The sequence below is a fragment of the Myotis daubentonii genome, chromosome 1, assembly GCF_963259705.1.
Source record: "Myotis daubentonii chromosome 1, mMyoDau2.1, whole genome shotgun sequence".
In the NCBI taxonomy this organism is placed as follows: Eukaryota; Metazoa; Chordata; class Mammalia; order Chiroptera; family Vespertilionidae; genus Myotis; species Myotis daubentonii.
The window spans coordinates 162,085,502-162,105,420 of record NC_081840.1 but is presented as its reverse complement, the minus strand read 5'-3'; the positions used below and the strand labels follow the sequence as shown (position 1 = coordinate 162,105,420).

Below are 19,919 nucleotides of genomic sequence, written 5' to 3'. Positions count from 1 at the left end.
CAGGCTACAGAGCACTCTCACGGGCGTTCTCTCCTCCGACACAAGGTCCTTCCTGCTGACCTCCAGCGTCTGCAGACGCCAAAGGCCCCGCGCGAAGGCCCTCTCCAAGGTCCGCACCCAGAAGGGCCCACTACGCACCCGAGTCGCGGCTCCGGGCCCGCGGCCGCCCGCGCCCCTTGGGGTCCAATAGGCGCGCACGTCACTCGCCCGCTGCCAATCGGCGCCGGGCAGCTCACCTCCTCCGGGGCCGCAGCCCCGCCCGCCGCCGGGACGCGGACTGCGAGAGCCCGCCGCCCGCCTCTGCTGTTGGCGCAGGCGCCGCTGCGGCTCGGGGCTCGGGGAGGAGCGGACGCCGCCGGCGAGGATGGTGCTGGAGAGCGTGGCCCGCATCGTGAAGGTGCAGCTCCCCGCGTACCTGAAGCGGCTCCCCGTCCCCGAGAGCATCAGCGGGTTCGCCCGGCTTACAGGTAACCCCCACCGCAACCCGGCCCATCCTCGTGCGCTCCCAGGAGGGGGCGGGGTTGGGGGGGGCGTCTGAACATCCTCGGGCCAAGGGGCGGGGCTCGGCGGGTGGCGCGTGACCCCGTGACCCGGCGGCGCGCCGGCGCAGCCGCCAGGGCCGCGCGTGTTGCCTCTCGGCCGGGGCGGCAAGGCGAGGCTCGGCGCTTGTCCTCGCCTCGGCTCCGCTGCCCTTCGGTGGGGCCGGCTTTTCCCAGAGGCGGCGGCGAGCTGGGCCCGGGCTGCTCTCGCCCTCGCCGGCGCTCTCCGCAGTCGGCTTGTTTGTATCCCGGCCGCCGTGTGTCGGGCAGCTCGGCTCTGCTGGGTTTCACCACAGCGAGTGTGTGCAGGAATATGTTGGCCAGAGACACACAGACCATAGGTACATGGCAGCTTTATTTAGTGAAAAAGTTAGAAATCATCTCAGACCCGTCGGGGAGAGAGGACCTATCATGGGGGCATTTGCGGTCGCCTCCGTTCTGTGGGTCTGGAGGCAGTTGTGGTAACAAGTTGGAGGAAAGATCTATTAGCCAAAAAGGGTTCCAAAGCTAGGACGGTGGCCCAGATCTTAGAAAATGAAATTTATGGATGTCACATTATGTACTTACAAAAAAATAAGTAGCCCACAACGCAGATTGCAAATCTAAAGGATGAAATTTTCCAGAATGCAGGCAACCCTGGGAGATGTTGAGTCCTGGGCATTGCGTTGTGAGAGGCCGACTAGCACGTTGAGGGGAGAAGCCACGTGGATTCGGCCAACGTTGACCTGCTGTGCTGAGGATCGGATGTGAAGCATGTGAAATAATCTTAGGGAAATAGGCTTGCTTAGCGTGGAGCAGCCGGGAGACCCATGTTAACTGACGTACAGTACAGCATTTGGAAGCCTGACTGGAAGATTTTTATTTGTTTAAATATATTTTACTGATTTTTTACAGAGAGGAAGGGAGAGGGATAGAGTGTTAGAAACATCGCTCAGCCGCCCCCTGCATACCCCCCACTGGGGATGTGCCGGCGACCAAGGTACCTGCCCTTGACCGGAATCCAACCGGGGACCCTTCAGTCGCAGGCCGACACTTTCCACTGAGCCAGACCGGTCAGGGCTGGAAGATTTATTTTGTGTAGACCAAACGACAACTAGGACCGAATTAGTGAAAATTATTTGGAGATGCCTTCAGCTCCACTACGAGGACTTTAAAAAAATTATTTTTTAATTAAGGAAAAATATCAGCCGTGGGCAAACTTTGTTCTTTTCCCCCAAACAAGTGCCTTGGGAGATTAAAACAATAATAAGACATAAAAAGCATAGTCTGGTGGGCAGATAGATTTAGATGGGAAAACTAGATGACTGTTACAAATCTAGAGATTCTTTGAGTTATGGACAGAGTTGCTCTGTAGGTAAATGGTTGTGCGATATTAACATTTTAGATGTTAAAGGGTTTGTAATTTATTTAATAGACACCTTGGTAACCAAATAATATTAAACATCTGAACATCAGAAGCCACATAAAAGTAACATAAAATGAAAAAAGTTTCAAATCAAGTGTTTATAAATATCAAAGTCTCCTTTTGGTCCAAACAGTTTACTAGGATCTTGATAGAATTGCAGCAATTATGTAAAATCGTGTTTTCCCCTTTATCATTTCTTTTACTTAAGCACTTTACTTATTTTTATGTATTCCTCATCTTGTTCTAACAGCTATTTGATCTTATTTTAGATTAACATCACAGTAGGCCTAACCATTCCCCTGCAGCTGGAAATTTTGAATGTTTATATAAATATAAATATATGTATCTGTTTTTCATAATGCTCAGTGGTAGGTAGCCCTTTACCAATGCCAATTGTTATTTTTTTTTCTCTTTTGAATTATACCTTGGGTATAATAATACCAGGTCAAAAGGATGTTACATCTTGTGACATTTGTTCCCAGTTGCCAACTTACTTTTAAGTTAACTGCTGAATTTTTAACAGTCAAGAAAGAAAAATGCCCTCTTACTCCCACCCCAATCCCAAATTATGTGTGTTAATTCTGATGATGGATGGTTTTATATTAGTTTCCCTTTTCTGTAAATAGAGTGTAGTTGAAGCATATTAGAACGTATATTTGATTGAGTGGCTAGAAGATTTTACAAGTGTGGTGTTTTTTTTAAGGATCCCTCTTGTCAACAAATATTTAATTCCTATTAAAGGCATTAAGAAAACTCAAGCTAAGTCTCTCCTTACATCAATAATATATAGTAACTTCCTCTTTAAAGCTTTTACATATTTAATGCGAGGCCTGATTCTCAGAAATAATGACAACTCTGGTAAATATCTTAATAGTACATACTTAACTTAAGTCCTATTACAGTGTGTCTAGCTGTTATTGTATTGCTTATTTGTTTAGGGAACATAAACATGTTTTTAATAGCTGCTTTATGAAAAAAAAATGAGATAGTCTGTTTCACTCTGGACAATGACAGTGTAGCAGTTGTAGACTGCTTTGCAGTGCTCTGGAAGAAAAGCGGTTTCCACTCTGAGTCTGCCTTTAAGAGCAGATGGTAATAGCTAGTGACACTTGGCTCCCCTGAATGAGCTACTTAGAGAATCATACTTAGACTTTGTTGAAATAAAAATCTGAAAGATAACTTTTCAGCAATTGTGTAAAAGTTTAGGAGACCAGAAGTATTTTCATTTTCTATCTATGACAATAAGGGCAAAAAAAAAGTTACAGTTCACATTGTTGCCTGTTTTTCCTTCCCTATTTAGATACAGCGGTTAAAAAAAAATTGACTCTCATGATGACTCTGCATTCTTAGTAAACACTTGGGGAGATCCTTAATTACCCATTATCGTATAGTATTTACAGACAATCCTTATCTACCAGAGACAACTTATCTATTTCAGTTTAGGTCACATTTCTAAGACTGAGGCTTTTAAGATAAATTTGTATGGTTTTGCCCTTTGGAAGTATAGTGTATCTTAATACTCTGACCTTTAAAAAGCTTTCCCTGTCATATAAACTTTTAAAATAGAACAACGAAAAACATCTTCTCATTCTAAAGTCAGAAAATTATTTACTTCTAGATCTAAAAGCTAGCTCTTAAACTTTGAATATAGTAGTTCTTTCCCCCTTGAATTAGTTTGCTTTGAAATGAAATGGGTTTGATCCTAAAGGAAATTTTTTTCCCAGTGAAACAGCTTTAAGGGCATTAGCTCTATTTATCTAGAAAGGGCCAGTTTTGAACAGGGAATTTAGAAGTGGAACAGAGTTAATAACATTTTCACAAAAAGACATACAAGCATGTTCATAGCAGCCTTATTTATAATAGTCCCAAACTGGGAGCAATCCAAGTATCTACCAACAAGAGAATGGATAAACAAATTATGGTATATTCAGAGTGGAAATACTGGTTAACAATGAAAAGGGATAAATTACTGATCCACTGATGAATCTCAAAAACTATATTGAGTGAAAAAAGCTTTGATTATAGAAATCAGTTGTGGAAGATAGACTAGAAAGGGGCAGAATAATACTTTCTGGGGTGATAGAAATATTATACACATTTTCAGCTGAGGCTACAGGGTTGTATTTAATTGTCACAACCCAGAGCTAAACACCTGTCAGTTTGTTGTATGTAAATTGTACTTTTTTTTTTTTTTAAAGAAATGAACCAAAAGTGAGTTTTCTCAATAGGAAAGTATAATAAAACATTAAGTTCAAACTAAAGAGTTGCATTTACTAATAAGTAAATAATAAAGGTTATTTTTGAAATATTGAAGAATTTTATTTTAGAAAACTTTTTTTTGAGACCTTAGGAAAATATTTACATAGTTACTATAAGTTGTAAATGTTTTCCCCCCCTTTCTAATTAGACCAACTATAGTTAAAAGTCAGTTTAATTAATGATTATATTAGCCTTTGTAGAGAACAATTTCGATCTCATTGAACATTTTCTTCCATATAACTATTTTGCAATTTAAAATTCCTCAAGTCATCAGGTATCTATCTACTGAGTACTTACTATGGGCCAGGTAGTGTTCTTGATACAGTGACGCTGTTCTGTTCATAATAGTGAATGGAAAATAGATTTAAAACTTGATTCCTTTATTTTATTTGCCCTTAAGTCTTGAATAGTCTGTATTAGGTTTGAAGGTGTATGGTAAAGCCACCCATTGAAAATATTTTACGTTTATCTTTCTGAAGTTCAGAAATAGAAGTCATTTGTGTATCTTACCTGCAAATGATACATGAGAAAATGATATAAAATTATCAGCAGCCAAATTGCAATATTATTTTATGGTATCAGATGTAACCTTTTAAAAGGGCAGAAAAAAACTATCCTAGTTTCTTAGAATATAGTTCTTCATTAAGTCCCATGTGTGTGTCTATATATACTTTTTAAAATGTTTTTGTCATTGAATTTGTTTATATATCTTGATCAAGAATAGGGTGTGATAGCTAGCCCATCTACATAAAAGGTTGAATCTACTCCCTCTTAATTTTATTTCTTCTAAGGAGATAATTTCTTTTAACTGTATCTAAAGTTTCAGAAAATTGGTGTTATAAAATTGCTTGCTACTCAAGTTGCTTTGAAATATTCTCTAGATTTTGTTTTTGTAACGGTACTGATTCTTTTACTTACCTTCTTATTGTTTATCTTAATAGTGGGAAATAGAATATTACAAAATGAATATTACATGGTCAGTATTAATAATATTAGTGTGTCTGATTTATTTTCTTTTCTAAAAAATTAGAAACAGATGATTTAAAAAAATTGGAGTTCTGACCAGTTTGGCTCAGTGGATAGAGCATTGGCCTGCGGACTGAAGGGTCCTGGGTTCGATTCCAGTCAAGGGCATGTACCTTGGTTGCTGGCACATCTCCAGTGGGGAATGTGCAGCTTGCGGCTGGTCGATATTTCTCTGTCATCCATGTTTCTAACTCTCCATCCCTCTCCCTTACTCTCTGTAAAAAATCAATAAAATATATTTAAAAAAATACATCTCCTTTAAAAATAAATAAATAAAAATAAAAAAACATTGGAGCCCTGGGTGGTGTGGCTCAGTTGGTTGAGCACTGTCCCATGCACTGAGAGGTTGCCAGTTGGATTACAGGTCAGGGCACGTGCTTAGGTTGTGGGTTTGATCCCTGTGTGATGTTTCTGTTTCTTTCTCCCTCCTTCCCTCTCCCTCCTTCCCTCTCCCTCCCCTCCCCCTCCCCCTCCCCTCTCTCCCTCTCTCCTTTAATACTTGAGGCATCTTCTTGCCCTAAGTGAGGTTAGCACTTCCCCTGTAGCTCTCTCAGTGGGTGTCTTTTTCTATCTTTCTGTGTGTTTGTGGGATGAGGGGCCAAGGCAGTTAGCATCTTTTAGGCACTGCAGAGCTGCTTCCACACTGGAACTTCTTCCCTCCATCAGTATCCCCCTTTGCTGGTGTCTGTTGAACTTTAGTCTCTTACTTATGTTTTTTAAGGATGGTGACATATCCTATTTTTTCCTTTCCTTTACAATACCGCACAGTCTTGTCATGCTTAAAGCTGCCCTTCTTATATTGTCCTTTTTTTTTTTTTTTTTAACTGAGGCCAGTACCATCATACATCCAGATAATGAAACCAGAAATCTGGGAATCATGAAGAAGCTTCACTTCCTGTATTTACCTCATGCTCTATACTTTTAGTCAGTTACCAAATCCTGTTGATTTGAGCTACCTGAGTTAGCAGGTCTTATGTTTCCAGGTGAATGAGGGTTGGTCACAGACCTACGCGAGATCCCGATGAAAGCTGTACACCATTTCCTCAGAAAATGCACACACACGTGCACATCTGCTTTTCTAGGGATCCATTAGTCCTCTCTTTGCTTTAATGGCCACTGCCTTAGTTTCAGCTCATGTTATTTTTTTCTCTAGCCCTCCCTGCTCTTCCTTAATGTTTATCCACTAACCCATCTTCCATCTAATACCAGTGTAATTTCATAAGTGAACAGTTTTTCAGTTACATTAATATTTCAGATATTTCAGTGGTTCCCTTTTATATCAGGGCCTTCCATAGTCTGGCACTGGCTCACTGTTACACACCCTCTTCTCTTTCATTGTATCTCAGCAATACTGTAGCACTTAGTTTCTTAAACTTTTCGTGTGTGTCCTATCTCTGTGCCTTTGCCTATTCTGTTTCTTCTGTGTAGAATGTGGCTCCTCTTCCCCTCTGCCTGTGGACTCCTATATGTAGTCACTTTCAGAAACCTGTTTAGGTATCAGATCCTCCTCTTTGTTCAACCCTGTCAAGAGTTAATCACTTTGTCCACTGTATCGCTTACTCATGAGTGTACAGAGTACACAGTACTGTAATTCTTTTTTATAGATCTATATTCCATAGTAGGCGGAAAGCTCTTTTGGAGTAGGAACTGGACTGCGTCTTCTAATCTTTTCTAAATTGTATACCCTATAAGAGCAGGAACCTTATCTAACTATCAGCCTGTATCCCCAGCAGCTAGTGCAGTATTTGGAATGTGGTGGGTACTTGTATTGTTGAACAAATGAATGAATTATTGTTATTCCTATTTTACAGACCAAAGAAACCTGACTCCAAGTATACGAAAATCTGGATTTATACAACAGATAAACTGTGAATTAGTTATTTGAAATCCTGCTCTATGCCAGGCACTGTAGTAAGCACTGGGTATCTACAGACAAATAAGACAGCTGCTGCACTTGCATTTAGCACAGTATCTCCACATCGTAGGTACTTAATAATTACTTAGTAAAAAAATGGAAAAGAAATTATTTAACAGTAGCATATTGATCAGATTTCTTCATTCAGAAATATTTATTAAGCATTTAAATTGATGAAAGAACCCAGAAAGAAGGGATTGTATAAGAGCAAACTTTCTAGAATGATAGAAAAACCCTATATTTTGTTTTAGGTGGTGTTCACAGGTCTATATAGTTGACAAATTTATCAAATTGAGCACTTAACACAAAGTTCAGCAGGCTGAACACTAAGTTAAGCCTCAATATGAAATAAAATAAATTGAGCCAAGCATTATTTACACACCAAGGAGATAGTGGTGATGCAGACAAATAAGGCCCCTGCCCTTGTAGATCTTCTGTTGTGACAGGAGGTATGATAGTTGGGTATAGCCATTTAAGTTCATGTTTCCAAAGGATACTAAGGAATTGGAAAATGCTTCTGAAATAATATTAAGTGAAAAAATCATGATATAGACTATATGGTCTATATCATATGGTATCAATTTTGCTTTTTGTTTTTTAAGTATTTAAAGCATTTATGTATGTACATCAAAAAGTTTTTAAAAACACCCCAGAACATAGAAATATAAATGTTACTTACTCTTGACTGGTGGGATTGAAAGTTACTTTTTTATATTTTTCTACATTTTAAAAAATAAATCCTATTTTTTATAATCCTAAAAATAAAAAACATATACTGTACAAAATATGCATTATACCTAAAATTAGTAGGTAACAGTTTTTTCTTCATAGTATCCAAAATATCTGTAATAGCACAACATATATCAAACAGGTTCATAGGAAATAGCTGTTCTTAAAAGTTTTTTAAGTTTCTTGTTTGATTTTTCTGTATTTCATATTTCTTTACTAAAATCAGCATTAATAAAGTGATTTCTAATTGAGCTTTATAGGCTGTATTATTTTCCTTTATAAAGCTTTTCTGTAGTTAAAATGAAGTTTACCATTAAGAAGCCGATTATACTAAAAGTGTTATATGTTATAATTTTGTTGTTGGAGATAGTAGTACCTTTCATTACTTTATATCACCGTTTTTTGACCAGTGTGCTGCAAGAATTTTTAAAACATGCAATAACTGACTATTTAGTCAGGAATACTGACCTCTTTCCTCAGATTGTAACAACCCCCCCCCCCCCCAAAAAATAAATAAAACCATCACAACAGCCATCACAACAATAGCTGTCCAGTGTGAATGAATCAAATGACACCCTTTTGCTCTAGCCAGTTTTGCTCAGTGGATAGAGCGTTGGCCTGTAGACTAAAGGGTCCCAGGTTCTATTCCAGTCAAGGGTACATCCCTGGGTTGCAGCTCAATCCCCAGTAAGAGGCGTGCAGGAGGCAGCTGATCAGTGGTTAGCTCTCATTATTGATGTTTCTATCTCTCTCCCTCTCCCTTCCTCTCTGAACTCAAAAAAAGTATGTTGCATATTTTTAAAAATCTATGTTAAGGTTTTCATCTTTACATCCTTTGGTTCTTGTTTTTTTCATTCTCATCTTTACTTTTTTACTTTTTTTCTTGCTCCCCCTTCCCCCATTCATTTACTTTTTGACTTTGAGTTATTTAACCTCTTTTTACTTTTTAATTTTGTAATATACAGTATGATACTTAATGTTATTCTACATTCAACAAAAATCTATTGAATAACTACTGTTTCAAGATACTGTACTGGATGTTGGGGCCAATATTTATATAAGGCAGCGGTTCTCAACCTGTGGGTCGCGACCCCTTTGGGGGTCGAACGACCCTTTCACAGGGGTCGCCTAAATACATCCTGCATATCAGATATTTACATTATGATTCATAACAGTAGCAACATTACAGTTATGAAGTAGCAACGAAAATAATTTTATGGTAGGGGGTCACCACAACATGAGGAACTGTACTAAAGGGTTGTGGCATTAGGAAGGTTGGGAACCACTGATATAAGGTAATTGCCTGATCTAGAAGATAAGTGTAAATAAATACTTGAAATATAATGTGATGAGTAAGGAAGGGACTGACATTTATACTCTACATTATTCATTCAGTAAGCCATTCATTAAACACTTCTTAAGAGTCTACTTTGTTCCAGAAGAGTAATAGCACACAGCTCCTTTTCTTACAGATTTATGGAAGTCCGCTTTATAAAGATAACCATTTATACTAATGAAAGGGTAATATGCTAATTAGACTGGATAGTCTGGACGACCTTCTGGACAACCTTCCCGACAGAGCTGGGACCTGTGCATGAATTCTGTGCACCTGGCCTCTAGTCTATATATATAAAAGCCTAAGTGACCATCCGACCGGTAGCTATGACATACAATGACCACCAGGGGGCAGATGCTCAACGCAGTAGCTGCCAAGCTGCAGTGACTTGGCAGCTGCGGTTCTCAGGTGATGTACCTGGAACCAGAGAGGAGGAAGCCCGATTCCAGGGTGTGTCACCCGAGAACCTCCCTTTTGCAAACCAGGACCCCCTCAGGAGATGTTGGAGAGCTGGTTTCGGCCCAATCCCCTCAGGCTAGGCCTAGGGATCCATGCACCCAGTCTCTAATAGTGTGATAAAAGAACATGAGGAAAAAGGTCTTGGGAACATATTAGGAAGTGATTAATTTTGCTTTGTGAATCAAGGAAGACTTTCGGAGGAGGCAGTAGTTGACCTTAGTCTTAAAGGGTTTACCCAAATGAGCCATAGATCAGAGATAGGCATCCCAAACAGAAGGAATTACTCATGCAGAAACACGCGAAGGCTGCTACTCGGTAATAGCTTTGGGGTGGCTTCTCGTACTTGAGAGATGAGATGCTTGTGAGATGAAGCTGTCAAAGTAGCCTGGCCATGCTATAGAGTTGGTACTTACAGAAACAATGGTCTGTTGCAGCACCACCCAAAAAATTTTTGTGATGATGTAAATCTCTGTGCTGGTAACTTCAATAGCCACTTAGGCACATGTGTGGCTGTTAAGCTGTGCTGAAATGTGACTAGTGTGTCTTAGAAACTGGATTTTGAGTTTTACTTAATTTTAATTATTTAAATTTGAATTGTCATACTAATTATGTTTTTTACTTTGTATATTTTATGATGCTTTGACTTGACACCTTGGGGCCTTGATGGCCTTGGAGAACATGCCCCTCCAGGAACAGCTAATCCCCAAAGATAATAAACAACTTGCCTGTGGAGCTCACCTTCCATATGCAAATCAACCAATCTAAAGCCTACATCTTACCCTACCTACCACCTGTATCTAAATCACTTACCAACCGGGATTTCCCCTGTCCCAAATCACCCTGGGTCAGGTATGAAACAACTAGGGACCACCTCAACAGCTGAGAGCCCACTGAAATTATTCACTCCTAAACTGCCTACCCTGCCCCACCTTGCTGTTCCCTGGAAGCCACAATAGTCTGTGCCCAGGCTTTCCTGTCACCTTCCACCTGATCAACCCTGGTACTTTCCCCGTGTCCTGTGTGGCATGGAGTGTTCCCTCCTCTTGGGAACTGTAAGTAATAAACTTTCAAGGCAGTTTTCTTTGTGTCTGTCATCTTATATCTGATTAAAACAGCGGTTCTCGCCAGAACCGGTTTGGCTCAGTGGATAGAGCGTCAGCCTGAGGACTGAAAGGTCCCAGGTTCGATTCCGGTCAAGGGCATGTACCTGGGTTGCGGGCACATCCCCAGTAGGAGATGTGCAGGAGGCAGCTGATCGATGTTTCTCTCTCATCGATGTTTCTAACTCTCTATCTCTCTCCCTTCCTCTCTGTAAAAAATCAATAAAATATATTTTAAAAAAAAAAAAAAACAGCGGTTCTCAACCTGTGGGTCTCGACCCCTTTGGCGGCCGAACAACCCTTTCACAGGGATCGCCTAAGACCATCCTGCATATCAGATATTTACATTATGATTCATAACAATAGCAACATTACAGTTATGAAGTAGCAATGAAAATAATTTTATGGTTGAGTCACAACATGAGGAACTGTATTTAAAGGGCCAGAAGGTTGAGAACCACTGGATTAAAACAAAATCTTGAGTACAAATCAAAACAGTCTGGCTAGTGGCTACTACATTGTACAGAACAGATCTATAGATAGGCCTCTCCCTCCCAAGAAGCAGTTCTTTTTCATTTTTAGAAGTTTAATTAATCAAAGGATCTATATGGAATGTTTCCACTTTGGTTATGAGAATAGAATAGCCAGCATGACAGGTAAGATCCTTATCCTTACAGAGCTTCGTTCTGGTGACTAAAAGATTACACCCATTGCCCCCAAATTTCTACCGTATAGCATTAAGTTGAGCTGGCAAAATATTTTTGCAAAGGAATTGCCACTAATATCCTTAGTCTCTACTAAAAGCTAACATTTATTGTATATTTTTTTCTGTGCCAGGCATAAGTAGGTGGTTTCATGTAGAGCTCATAACAAATCTTTGGCATTGTGTTACATAAAAAATAGTTTCATGCCCTGGCTGATTTGGCTCAGTGGATAGAGCGTTGGTCTGTGGACCGAAGGGTCCCAGGTTCGATTCCAGTCAAGGGCACATGCCTGGGTTGCGGGCTCTATCCCCAGTGGGGGGTGTGCTGGAGGCAGCTGGTCAGTGATTCTGTCTCACCATTGATGTTTCTATCCCTCTTCCTCTCTGAAATCAATAAAAATATATATATTTTTTAAAAGTTGCATTTTAGAAACGTTGGCATTAAGCCAATCTTTCAATAGTTGCATAGTAAAAACAGTTATCTCTGGAGAGTAGTTTTACCAAGAGAAGAACAGATAAAATGTTTTATCTGTTGGATTTGACTCATGGTGGATGAGAACAAACTTACTGTCCTGGACTAAACCTGCTTAAGTACAGTTTACCCACATAAAAAATGGGAATAATTATGGTACCTGCCAAACATAATTATTTAAGCTAACAGTATTAAATGAGAAAAAACAGTTGCACTCTTAGTATATTCATTATCTTTAACATTTATTAGTATGCCTTGGCACATTATCTTCTGTTTTTTCCTACTAAGCTACTTTTACATAGTGCTTAGAAAGGTACCCGATAGGCCCTGAGGGAAGGATGTCAAATGATAACTCTTTAAGGACAGAAAGGATTCCCTGCAGAGCCCAGCAGAGGCTGGACACTAACCAACATTTGATAAAAACATGCTAAAATGTTTATCTTATTTCCTGGGGTGTTTATCTCCACAGGCATAAGGACCATTTAATTTATGTCACTTATATTTCCTGTGCCCCAAAATGGTGCTGAGAACTAAAGAAGGCACTTGAAGAACACTTATGGAATAAGATGTATCTAACAATGAGAACATTTCATATACAAAAATTTTAATTAGTTTTTTAAAATAGTAGCTTTTACACAATATCTACGCGTTTCTTTAGGACTCACTATGCCTTACCAAAAATGTAAAGCATTGAAACTAAAAAATAAAACATGTTCTGTCTGAAATTATATATGAATGGTAAAGTACAGATATTCTGTTGTGTGCTTTTAAACATTGTAGAAACATTTTCTTAACCCGTAAACTATATCACACATTCAATTTGGTTTATAATTATGGGTCGTATTTCCTGAAAAATAGATAATGATAAACACGAATATACTTAGGATAATGACAGGATATTTGACATAGGACCTATCTCTGAAAATTTTATTTTCTGTTTCACGAGTCTTAAGTTAGCCCACAAATGAAACAAGGTGGTCCTAGGTAAAGGCGGCTTGATTTACTGATGCATGGTTTTAAAGATGAATAGTTCAGAAATTGAAGAGAAGTAAAAAATAAAGAGTCTGCTCAAGGATGAGACATGCTATTTGAGTTCCGTGAGAGCACTGCAGACTAACACATCTGTGCATGTTTAGTTTCAGAATGGCTTCGGTTATTGCCTTTCCTTGGTGTACTTGCACTACTTGGCTACCTTGCAGTTCGTCCATTCCTCCCAAAGAAAAAACAACAGAAGGATAGCTTGATTAATCTTAAAATACAAAAGGAAAATCCCAAAGTGGTGAATGAAATAAACATTGAAGATTTGTGTCTTACTAAAGCAGCTTATTGTAGATGTTGGCGTTCTAAGACGGTAAGATGTCCATTTATACATACACTAAAATTTTGTGTAATTAAAATGTTTTCCTTCTGAAATCCTTAATTTTGAGGTTCTGTGAGATGAGAGGTTTTTCCATTGTGTTCAGTACTGAAAGTCTATATTCCTAAATTAAAGTTGCATTTTATGATCCATACTACCTACATTAGAAAAGTTAGAGCAGCAAGGAAGAAGAATGATGATGTTTTTACTATGTTTTATCAATTAGCTAAAGTAACATAGTTTAAAATACACCTATATTATGAGAGAGGACATAAGGTTCAGTGGAAGAGTTTAAGCTTTCGAGTCTGAATAAATTTTGGTCAAAGCTGATGACTGCCACGTATAGTATGACTTTGGGCAAGTTACTTAATCTTTAATCTCTGATTTTTAATTCTGATAATATATCAACATCACAGACATTTTCAAGAATTCAGTGAAATGATGTATGTACAGTGCCTTATAGTATGAGCTAGTAAATGTTTTGATGAGATCTGTACTACTTTAATCATAAGTTATTTGAGGTTTTAAGTACAATAATGTTTATCACATCATCCTTTAATAGCAAAGTGTTAGAAACAATCTAGAATCTGATAATAGAGGAATGATTAAAGTATGGTGTAATAAAAATGATATAGGGTGCACGGCCTGTCTGGCTCAGTGGTTGAGTGTTACCTATAAACCTAGAGGTCATGGGTTTGAATCCTAGTCAGGGCACATACCCTGGTTTCGGGCTGGATCCCCAGTAGGGGGTGTGCAGGAGGCAGCCAATTGATATTGATGTTTCTCTCATTAATGTTTCTACCTCTATCCCTCTCCCTTCCTCTCTCTCTAAAACCAATAAAAGCATATTTTTTAAAATGATGGGGTATTAGGAAGCCACTACAAATCATGTTTTAAAGAATATTTAATGGCATGAAAGCATAATATAATACAAGTAAGACAAGTATATTACAGTTTTTAAAAAATATGTTTTTATTGATTTTTTGAGAGAGAGGAATGGAGAGGGAGAGAGGAGGAGAGAAAGGGAGAGAGAACATCGAAACTTGGGCATGTGCCCTTACCGAGAGTTGAACCTATGACCTTTCTGTGCAGGGGATGATGCTCAGCCAACTGAGCCACAGCGGCCAGCCTATTACAGTTTTTTTTTTTTTTAAATAAAAATGAATACACATAATAAATGCAGAGGAAAAATATGCTATAATGTTACCTATGAGTGAATTTTTAAAACTATATTTTTTTAGTTTTTCAAAAATTGTATAATATGCATGAGTTTTATATAAGAAAATATTTTTATATATTTTGAATTTAAATTACATTATTTTAAATTTAAGTAAGTGAATAGGTGAGTTCAAATTTAGAGCTTCACAGAGAACAAAAGCTTATTTGATCCCCTTTTAAACCTGTTATATTGCCTCATATGGAATCATCCAAAACTTTTTACTTAAAATGTACACCAAATACTGAATTAGCTATTTGAAATTGTTAGATTTGCTGTGATATAAGAAGTCAGGTTAGGTGAAGAATACATCTATTACTCAGGCAAGCTATCTGGTGTATTATTTTCTTTTTCCAAAGTAATGTGCATTTCACAAATATTTCTACTTCTTGAATCATTTAAAATAACAGGTGTAATTCTTTTTCCTTTCTAGTTTCCTGCCTGTGATGGTTCACATAATAAACACAATGAATTAACAGGAGATAATGTGGGCCCACTAATACTGAAGAAGAAAGAAGTATAATAGTAAGGAATTAGGATTGAATTGTGTGCTGTAAAATCTTTTATCTTTTCATTTTTGTGTATAGATCTTTCAAATGGTGGTCTTAATTACTACTACTGGTGGAGTAATTATTTCTGCCAATTTATTTTCTTGCTACACTACTGTTTATATTTGATACTTCATATATTCAATCATATAGAAATTAAATTGTGCAATCCTTTTATTTTGACTTCAAAGAATTAATGTATTTTCCTCCAATAAACCAACACTTCTGATTTTAATTGAGGAAATATCTGAGTCTGGGGCAGTAGGTCCCAAACTATTTCTTTGAAAATCAATATTTTCAATAGATTATATAATTTACAATTTTCTCCCTACTCTATTAAACATATTATCTTTCAGTTTGCTTCTGTCTTGATCATTTGAAGGACCTGTTTCTTTTTCAGCCTTCCACACTCCATTCTTTTTAGATCAATAAGAAAAATATTGCTCTTAAGAATTACTTGAGTTTTCAAAGAGATAAACTCTTTGCTTTAGAGAGATTGTTGTCTAGTAAATATAAATATCCCAATTTCAGGGAAGATGTGAACTGGATATAGAATGTTCCAACAAGGAACACTTATTTACATTATAAAAGTTTGTTTACTTTACAGTGGGCTTGTTTGCCTCTGTTTAGGTATATTGTGTATCTTGAGCTATTTGACTCACTGACAGGGTGGGGTGGGATGGCAAGAACAATTATACCTAAACTCATGAGCTGCTGAAATTTGAAGGTCAACGAGAAATAAACATTTTAAAAAAGTTCAGTGGTCAAAATTGTATTTATATGAACATTTTCCTCTTTATAACAGTGTAAGCCAATAAAACAGAATACAAGAAGTTTGCAAAAATTATCTTACTGGAGAAGCTTTAAAACTTCTGTAATTTTTTAGCCTAAGAGTCTATTTGGTTTCATCTTATACTGTATTACAGTTCTTATAGTATTAGCTATTCTGTCTATGAAAGGTAGAATGCACTCAGCACACTATGCCTTCATTATAAGTGGAGAAGGTACAGGAGGCAGACATGTAACTCTTCTTCCAATCATAAAGTTATTCAGCATTTACTGTACCAGACACTGCACTGAGCACAGTACCTGCATTTTTAATTTATTACATGTAATGTCAATAGGTTCTGTTGTGTGATCTTGACTTCCACATGACCAACAGCAGGAATTTTAAAGTGAGAGTTAGTAATGTAATTGTGGTTTTGAGAAGTTTTAGAAGGTAAAAATCCAAAATTGTTGCTCTTTCCTCGCCTCTCCTGTGAGGAGGGACACATATAAAATTGTTCTCACTTTGGTTCTGGGTATTATTTCCTGAAACTTCTCTTCAACAACCCTAAAGGGACTTCTCTGTCAGGTTAACCAATTATTTCCACACAGCTGATCACAAGCCTGGGAAATACCCTCCTCACCAAAAGCTTGAATAGCCGTGTCTGCAGTCATGAAGTGCTTTTCTTTAAATGTTTCTCTGTAACTCACAGTAAAATGTTTGCACATGTCCTAGTAGTTCCCATACTTAGATTTCATAGGAGAATGGAAAATTTCCTGAAAATGTGGAGACTAAAATGAAATTATCAATTTTAAATTTTGTCAAGTAAGAACATTTACAAAATTGAAAACTAATAATCTCATTAAAGGTAATCTTAACACGCTGAAAGTAAGAAGGTACACTCACAATAAAGTTTCCTGCACATTTTCAATTGTTTAAATATGTTGAAGAGTTGTGCCCAAATATTTTTCCCACCTGTGCAAATTTTTCAGCAGCCTGGGGCTGGTAGCAAGCTGTTGTTTAATAACAACATTATGCATTATGATCAGTTGCTGTCACTTCCTCTTGTAAATTCACAGAATTCCATTATGTCTTCCTTAAAAAATAGACACCTAATAAGCAACTGCATCTGAATTAATATAACACAAGATAACTTAACTCTTAAAATACATACCTTGGGTTTCTAAAATATTCAAGAAACAGCTGTGGTGTTTATTGAAGTCCTCACGTGATTATTTTGAGGACTACTTACCCAGGGAGCTACTCATTGCCTTACTCAGCAAATGATCGCCACCAGTACATGAGTAGGTATTCAAAACTGTTGAGCAGGTTTCAGGTATTAATGATTCATTCATTCATATGAATAATTAAGCAAGTTGTGTTATAAAAAGCACATTACAAATCAGCTTTGAATTTAGTGCCTCATATGATGACTCATTAAATTGCTTTTGTATTTTGTTACCTAATTAATAAGTTTATGCAAAACCAATTAAGCCATCTGCTGATCTATATAGTTCTACTTTCCTTACATAGTCTTCCTTTAAAAATGTGCTTTCGAATTCTTCTGCAAAGAGAGTTTTACTCTTTCAAAACTGTTGTTCAACAGGGTTCTTAAATTACTAAATTATGGTGGATATTTTATTTACTAGTGACCATAAGCATCTAACTAGTTGTACTTCATTCATTTAGACTGCAGTTGTGGCAGCATCACCAATCTGGAGACCAGGAGAGATGTACTAGTAACACACATGTACTTTATTCAGAAATGAATGCCTCAGGTCCCCATCCTCACAGTCTCCTTTTTTCTTACATCACACCTGATTCTAACATGTTTGGTTATCTGATTTCTGCTGAACAAATCACAAGTATCTACAGGGTCCTGTGAGAGGTAGGGAAACAATAAAACATGACAGCTGACTTCAGGGGAGGAGGAAACCAAAAAATAAATTTAATGTGAAAAGCCTGGCACCTCAAGACCATTTAATAGAGGATCCTGCACATCACAGTCCCATCAAAATATACAAGTCATATTTGATGATGAATTTGAATCAAAAGTACTATATGATGTTTAAAATATGTTTATTTTAGAAAGGAAAGGAGAGGGAAGGAAACAGAGAGAGAGAAAAAAAACATTGATCTGAGAAACACCAACTTGTTGCCTCCTGTACACACCGCAAGTGGGAGTTGAACCCACAACCTGGGTATGTGCCCTGACCAAGAATTGAACCGGTGACCTTTTGATGCACAAGATGATACTCAACCAACAGAGCCACACTGGCCAGGTAAATACTATATGGCATTAAGAAGGTAGGATATGTGTTGTATTTGATGATTCCAGTTTCCACTTGAAATAGTTAAAAGCTCAGTGCTTAAAGTGGTACATCCTGGCCCTAGCTGGTTTGGCTCAGTAGATAGAGTGTTGGCCTGCAGACTTGAAGGGTCCCGGGTTTGATTCTGGCCAAGGGCACATGTCCGGGTTGCAGTCCCCAGTGGGGGGAAAGGGGTGTGTAGGAGGTAGCCAATCAATGATTCTCATCATTAATGTTTCTATTTCTCCCTCTCCCTTCCTCTCTGAAATCAATAAAAATATATTTAAAAAAAATAAAGTGGTATATCCTGGCTGAAAATTTGTGCAGGAAATAGCTTGACTCATTCTTTGATATTTGGAGGCTTATCATAGGAAGTTTTTCCATTCAACTGAAACATTTTTCATTTCATGACTAATACATTACAAAATTTAATTTGTTAAAGTATGAGGAAAACTAAATAAAGGAATGGTGATTTAAACCACATGAATTGTGTTAGGTGACCTCCCCCCTCAGAGAGGATTATAGTCACGTTTAAAAACCACTTAGCAGCAGTTCACTGACTGCCTCACGGCCTGGCTGGCCCTTTGCACAGCAGCTGGAATGCAGAGGACTCCATGGCTGTTCTTTGGTTGGTTTGTTTATTGTCTGAGCTGTGCTGCATCATCGGAGGTTGGGCTTTAGTTTGTCAGAAAAGTCTTTTATTGGAAGCTCACTTTATTTTATCATGTTCACATGGTCTACTTTTAACTTTGGCTCCGGTTTCATACAGTCATGTAGCAAACATTATTTTAATATAAAAAGTAGGCAGTCCATATTAGGTGCTGTATTAGCAGTTGTATTAGTTAATTTTGTTATGGTCTTGAAAGACATTGAAAATCTGTTAGAGGCATATTTATGTCTTTCAGTCAGAGGACATCACTCTCCTTTGGTTTCAATGCTGATTGTTTGCTCACACAGTATACTAGTATCTGTGACTGTTCTCAGAGCTCTGTTGTCAAACAGATCAGCCACAATGTTAACAAATTCCTGATCTCTGCTATAAGGCTGTAATTTTCCAAAATAATGTAGAAAAGGGGAAGAGGGTAATAAATTGCATAATTACAGAGATGAACCCTGTACTAGTGAGAAAATAAAACTGTCAACAATTTCCTAAATTTTTAAATTTCCTGTAATTTTTATTAATATTCACCATGCATTCCTCTGCATTATCACATTAAAGATAGGCATCTCTAACATCCATTCAACAAATTTAAGAAACTCAAAACCTAGAAGTACAGAGTTTTCAACTATATTGAATGCTGTCAAGAAGTGAAATAAGATGAAAATAGAAAAATGTTCATTTTAAAATGCTGTGTGCAACTGCAAAGCAACACATCGGAAAATCTAGAGGAAATGCATAATTTCCTAGAAAAACATAAATGATGAAAAGTAACCCACGGTGAAATTTAAAATGTTAATAGAGCAATATCAAGTAAGAATGGAAAAATGATTTTTTAAATCCATAATTTAAAAAGTACTAGAGTTGCAAGAAAGATAATTCCAATGTCATTTAAATCTCAATATTTTTAAAAGGGAAAACACTTCGCAGTTTTTTCATTTGGCTAGTGTAACATTCGTATAAAAAGCTGATAAACACAAGACAACACTTCCCCCCCAGAGCAATGCCAATTATACACATGGATGAAATACTAAATAAAATTGTGGCACTGTAAAACAAACAATAAAAGTCTAATACATGATAGGAAAGAGGATTGTTTTCCAAGAATTCAAGTGTTTTGAT

At 37.7% G+C, this 19,919-nt stretch overlaps 1 protein-coding gene across 2 annotated transcripts; it reads left to right on the top strand.

Moving 5' to 3' along the window:
• Window positions 1–276: 276 nt before the first annotated feature.
• On the top strand, window positions 277–19,278 carry CISD2 (CDGSH iron sulfur domain 2). 2 transcript variants are annotated; one of them, XM_059664196.1, is made up of 4 exons: window positions 277–467; window positions 13,080–13,294; window positions 14,950–15,041; window positions 17,520–19,278. In XM_059664196.1, exons 1-3 carry the CDS (start codon window positions 365–367, stop codon window positions 15,037–15,039), a joined length of 408 nt encoding a protein of 135 aa, XP_059520179.1. In that variant the 5' UTR covers window positions 277–364; the 3' UTR covers window positions 15,040–15,041; window positions 17,520–19,278. The 2 variants fall into 2 exon arrangements, with proteins under 2 accessions (XP_059520179.1, XP_059520168.1); XM_059664185.1 differs by lacking the exon at window positions 17,520–19,278 and having other exon boundaries at window positions 278–467; window positions 14,950–15,419.
• Window positions 19,279–19,919: the final 641 nt, after the last annotated feature.

Coding starts and splice junctions, on each gene's coding strand:
- CISD2 (XM_059664196.1), top strand. CDS start 365: ATGGTGCTGGAGAGCGTGGCCCGCATCGTGAAGGTGCAGCTCCCCGCG. Junction 468..13,079: donor CGGGTTCGCCCGGCTTACAG/GTAACCCCCACC, acceptor GTGCATGTTTAG/TTTCAGAATGGCTTCGGTTA. Junction 13,295..14,949: donor GATGTTGGCGTTCTAAGACG/GTAAGATGTCCA, acceptor TTTCCTTTCTAG/TTTCCTGCCTGTGATGGTTC.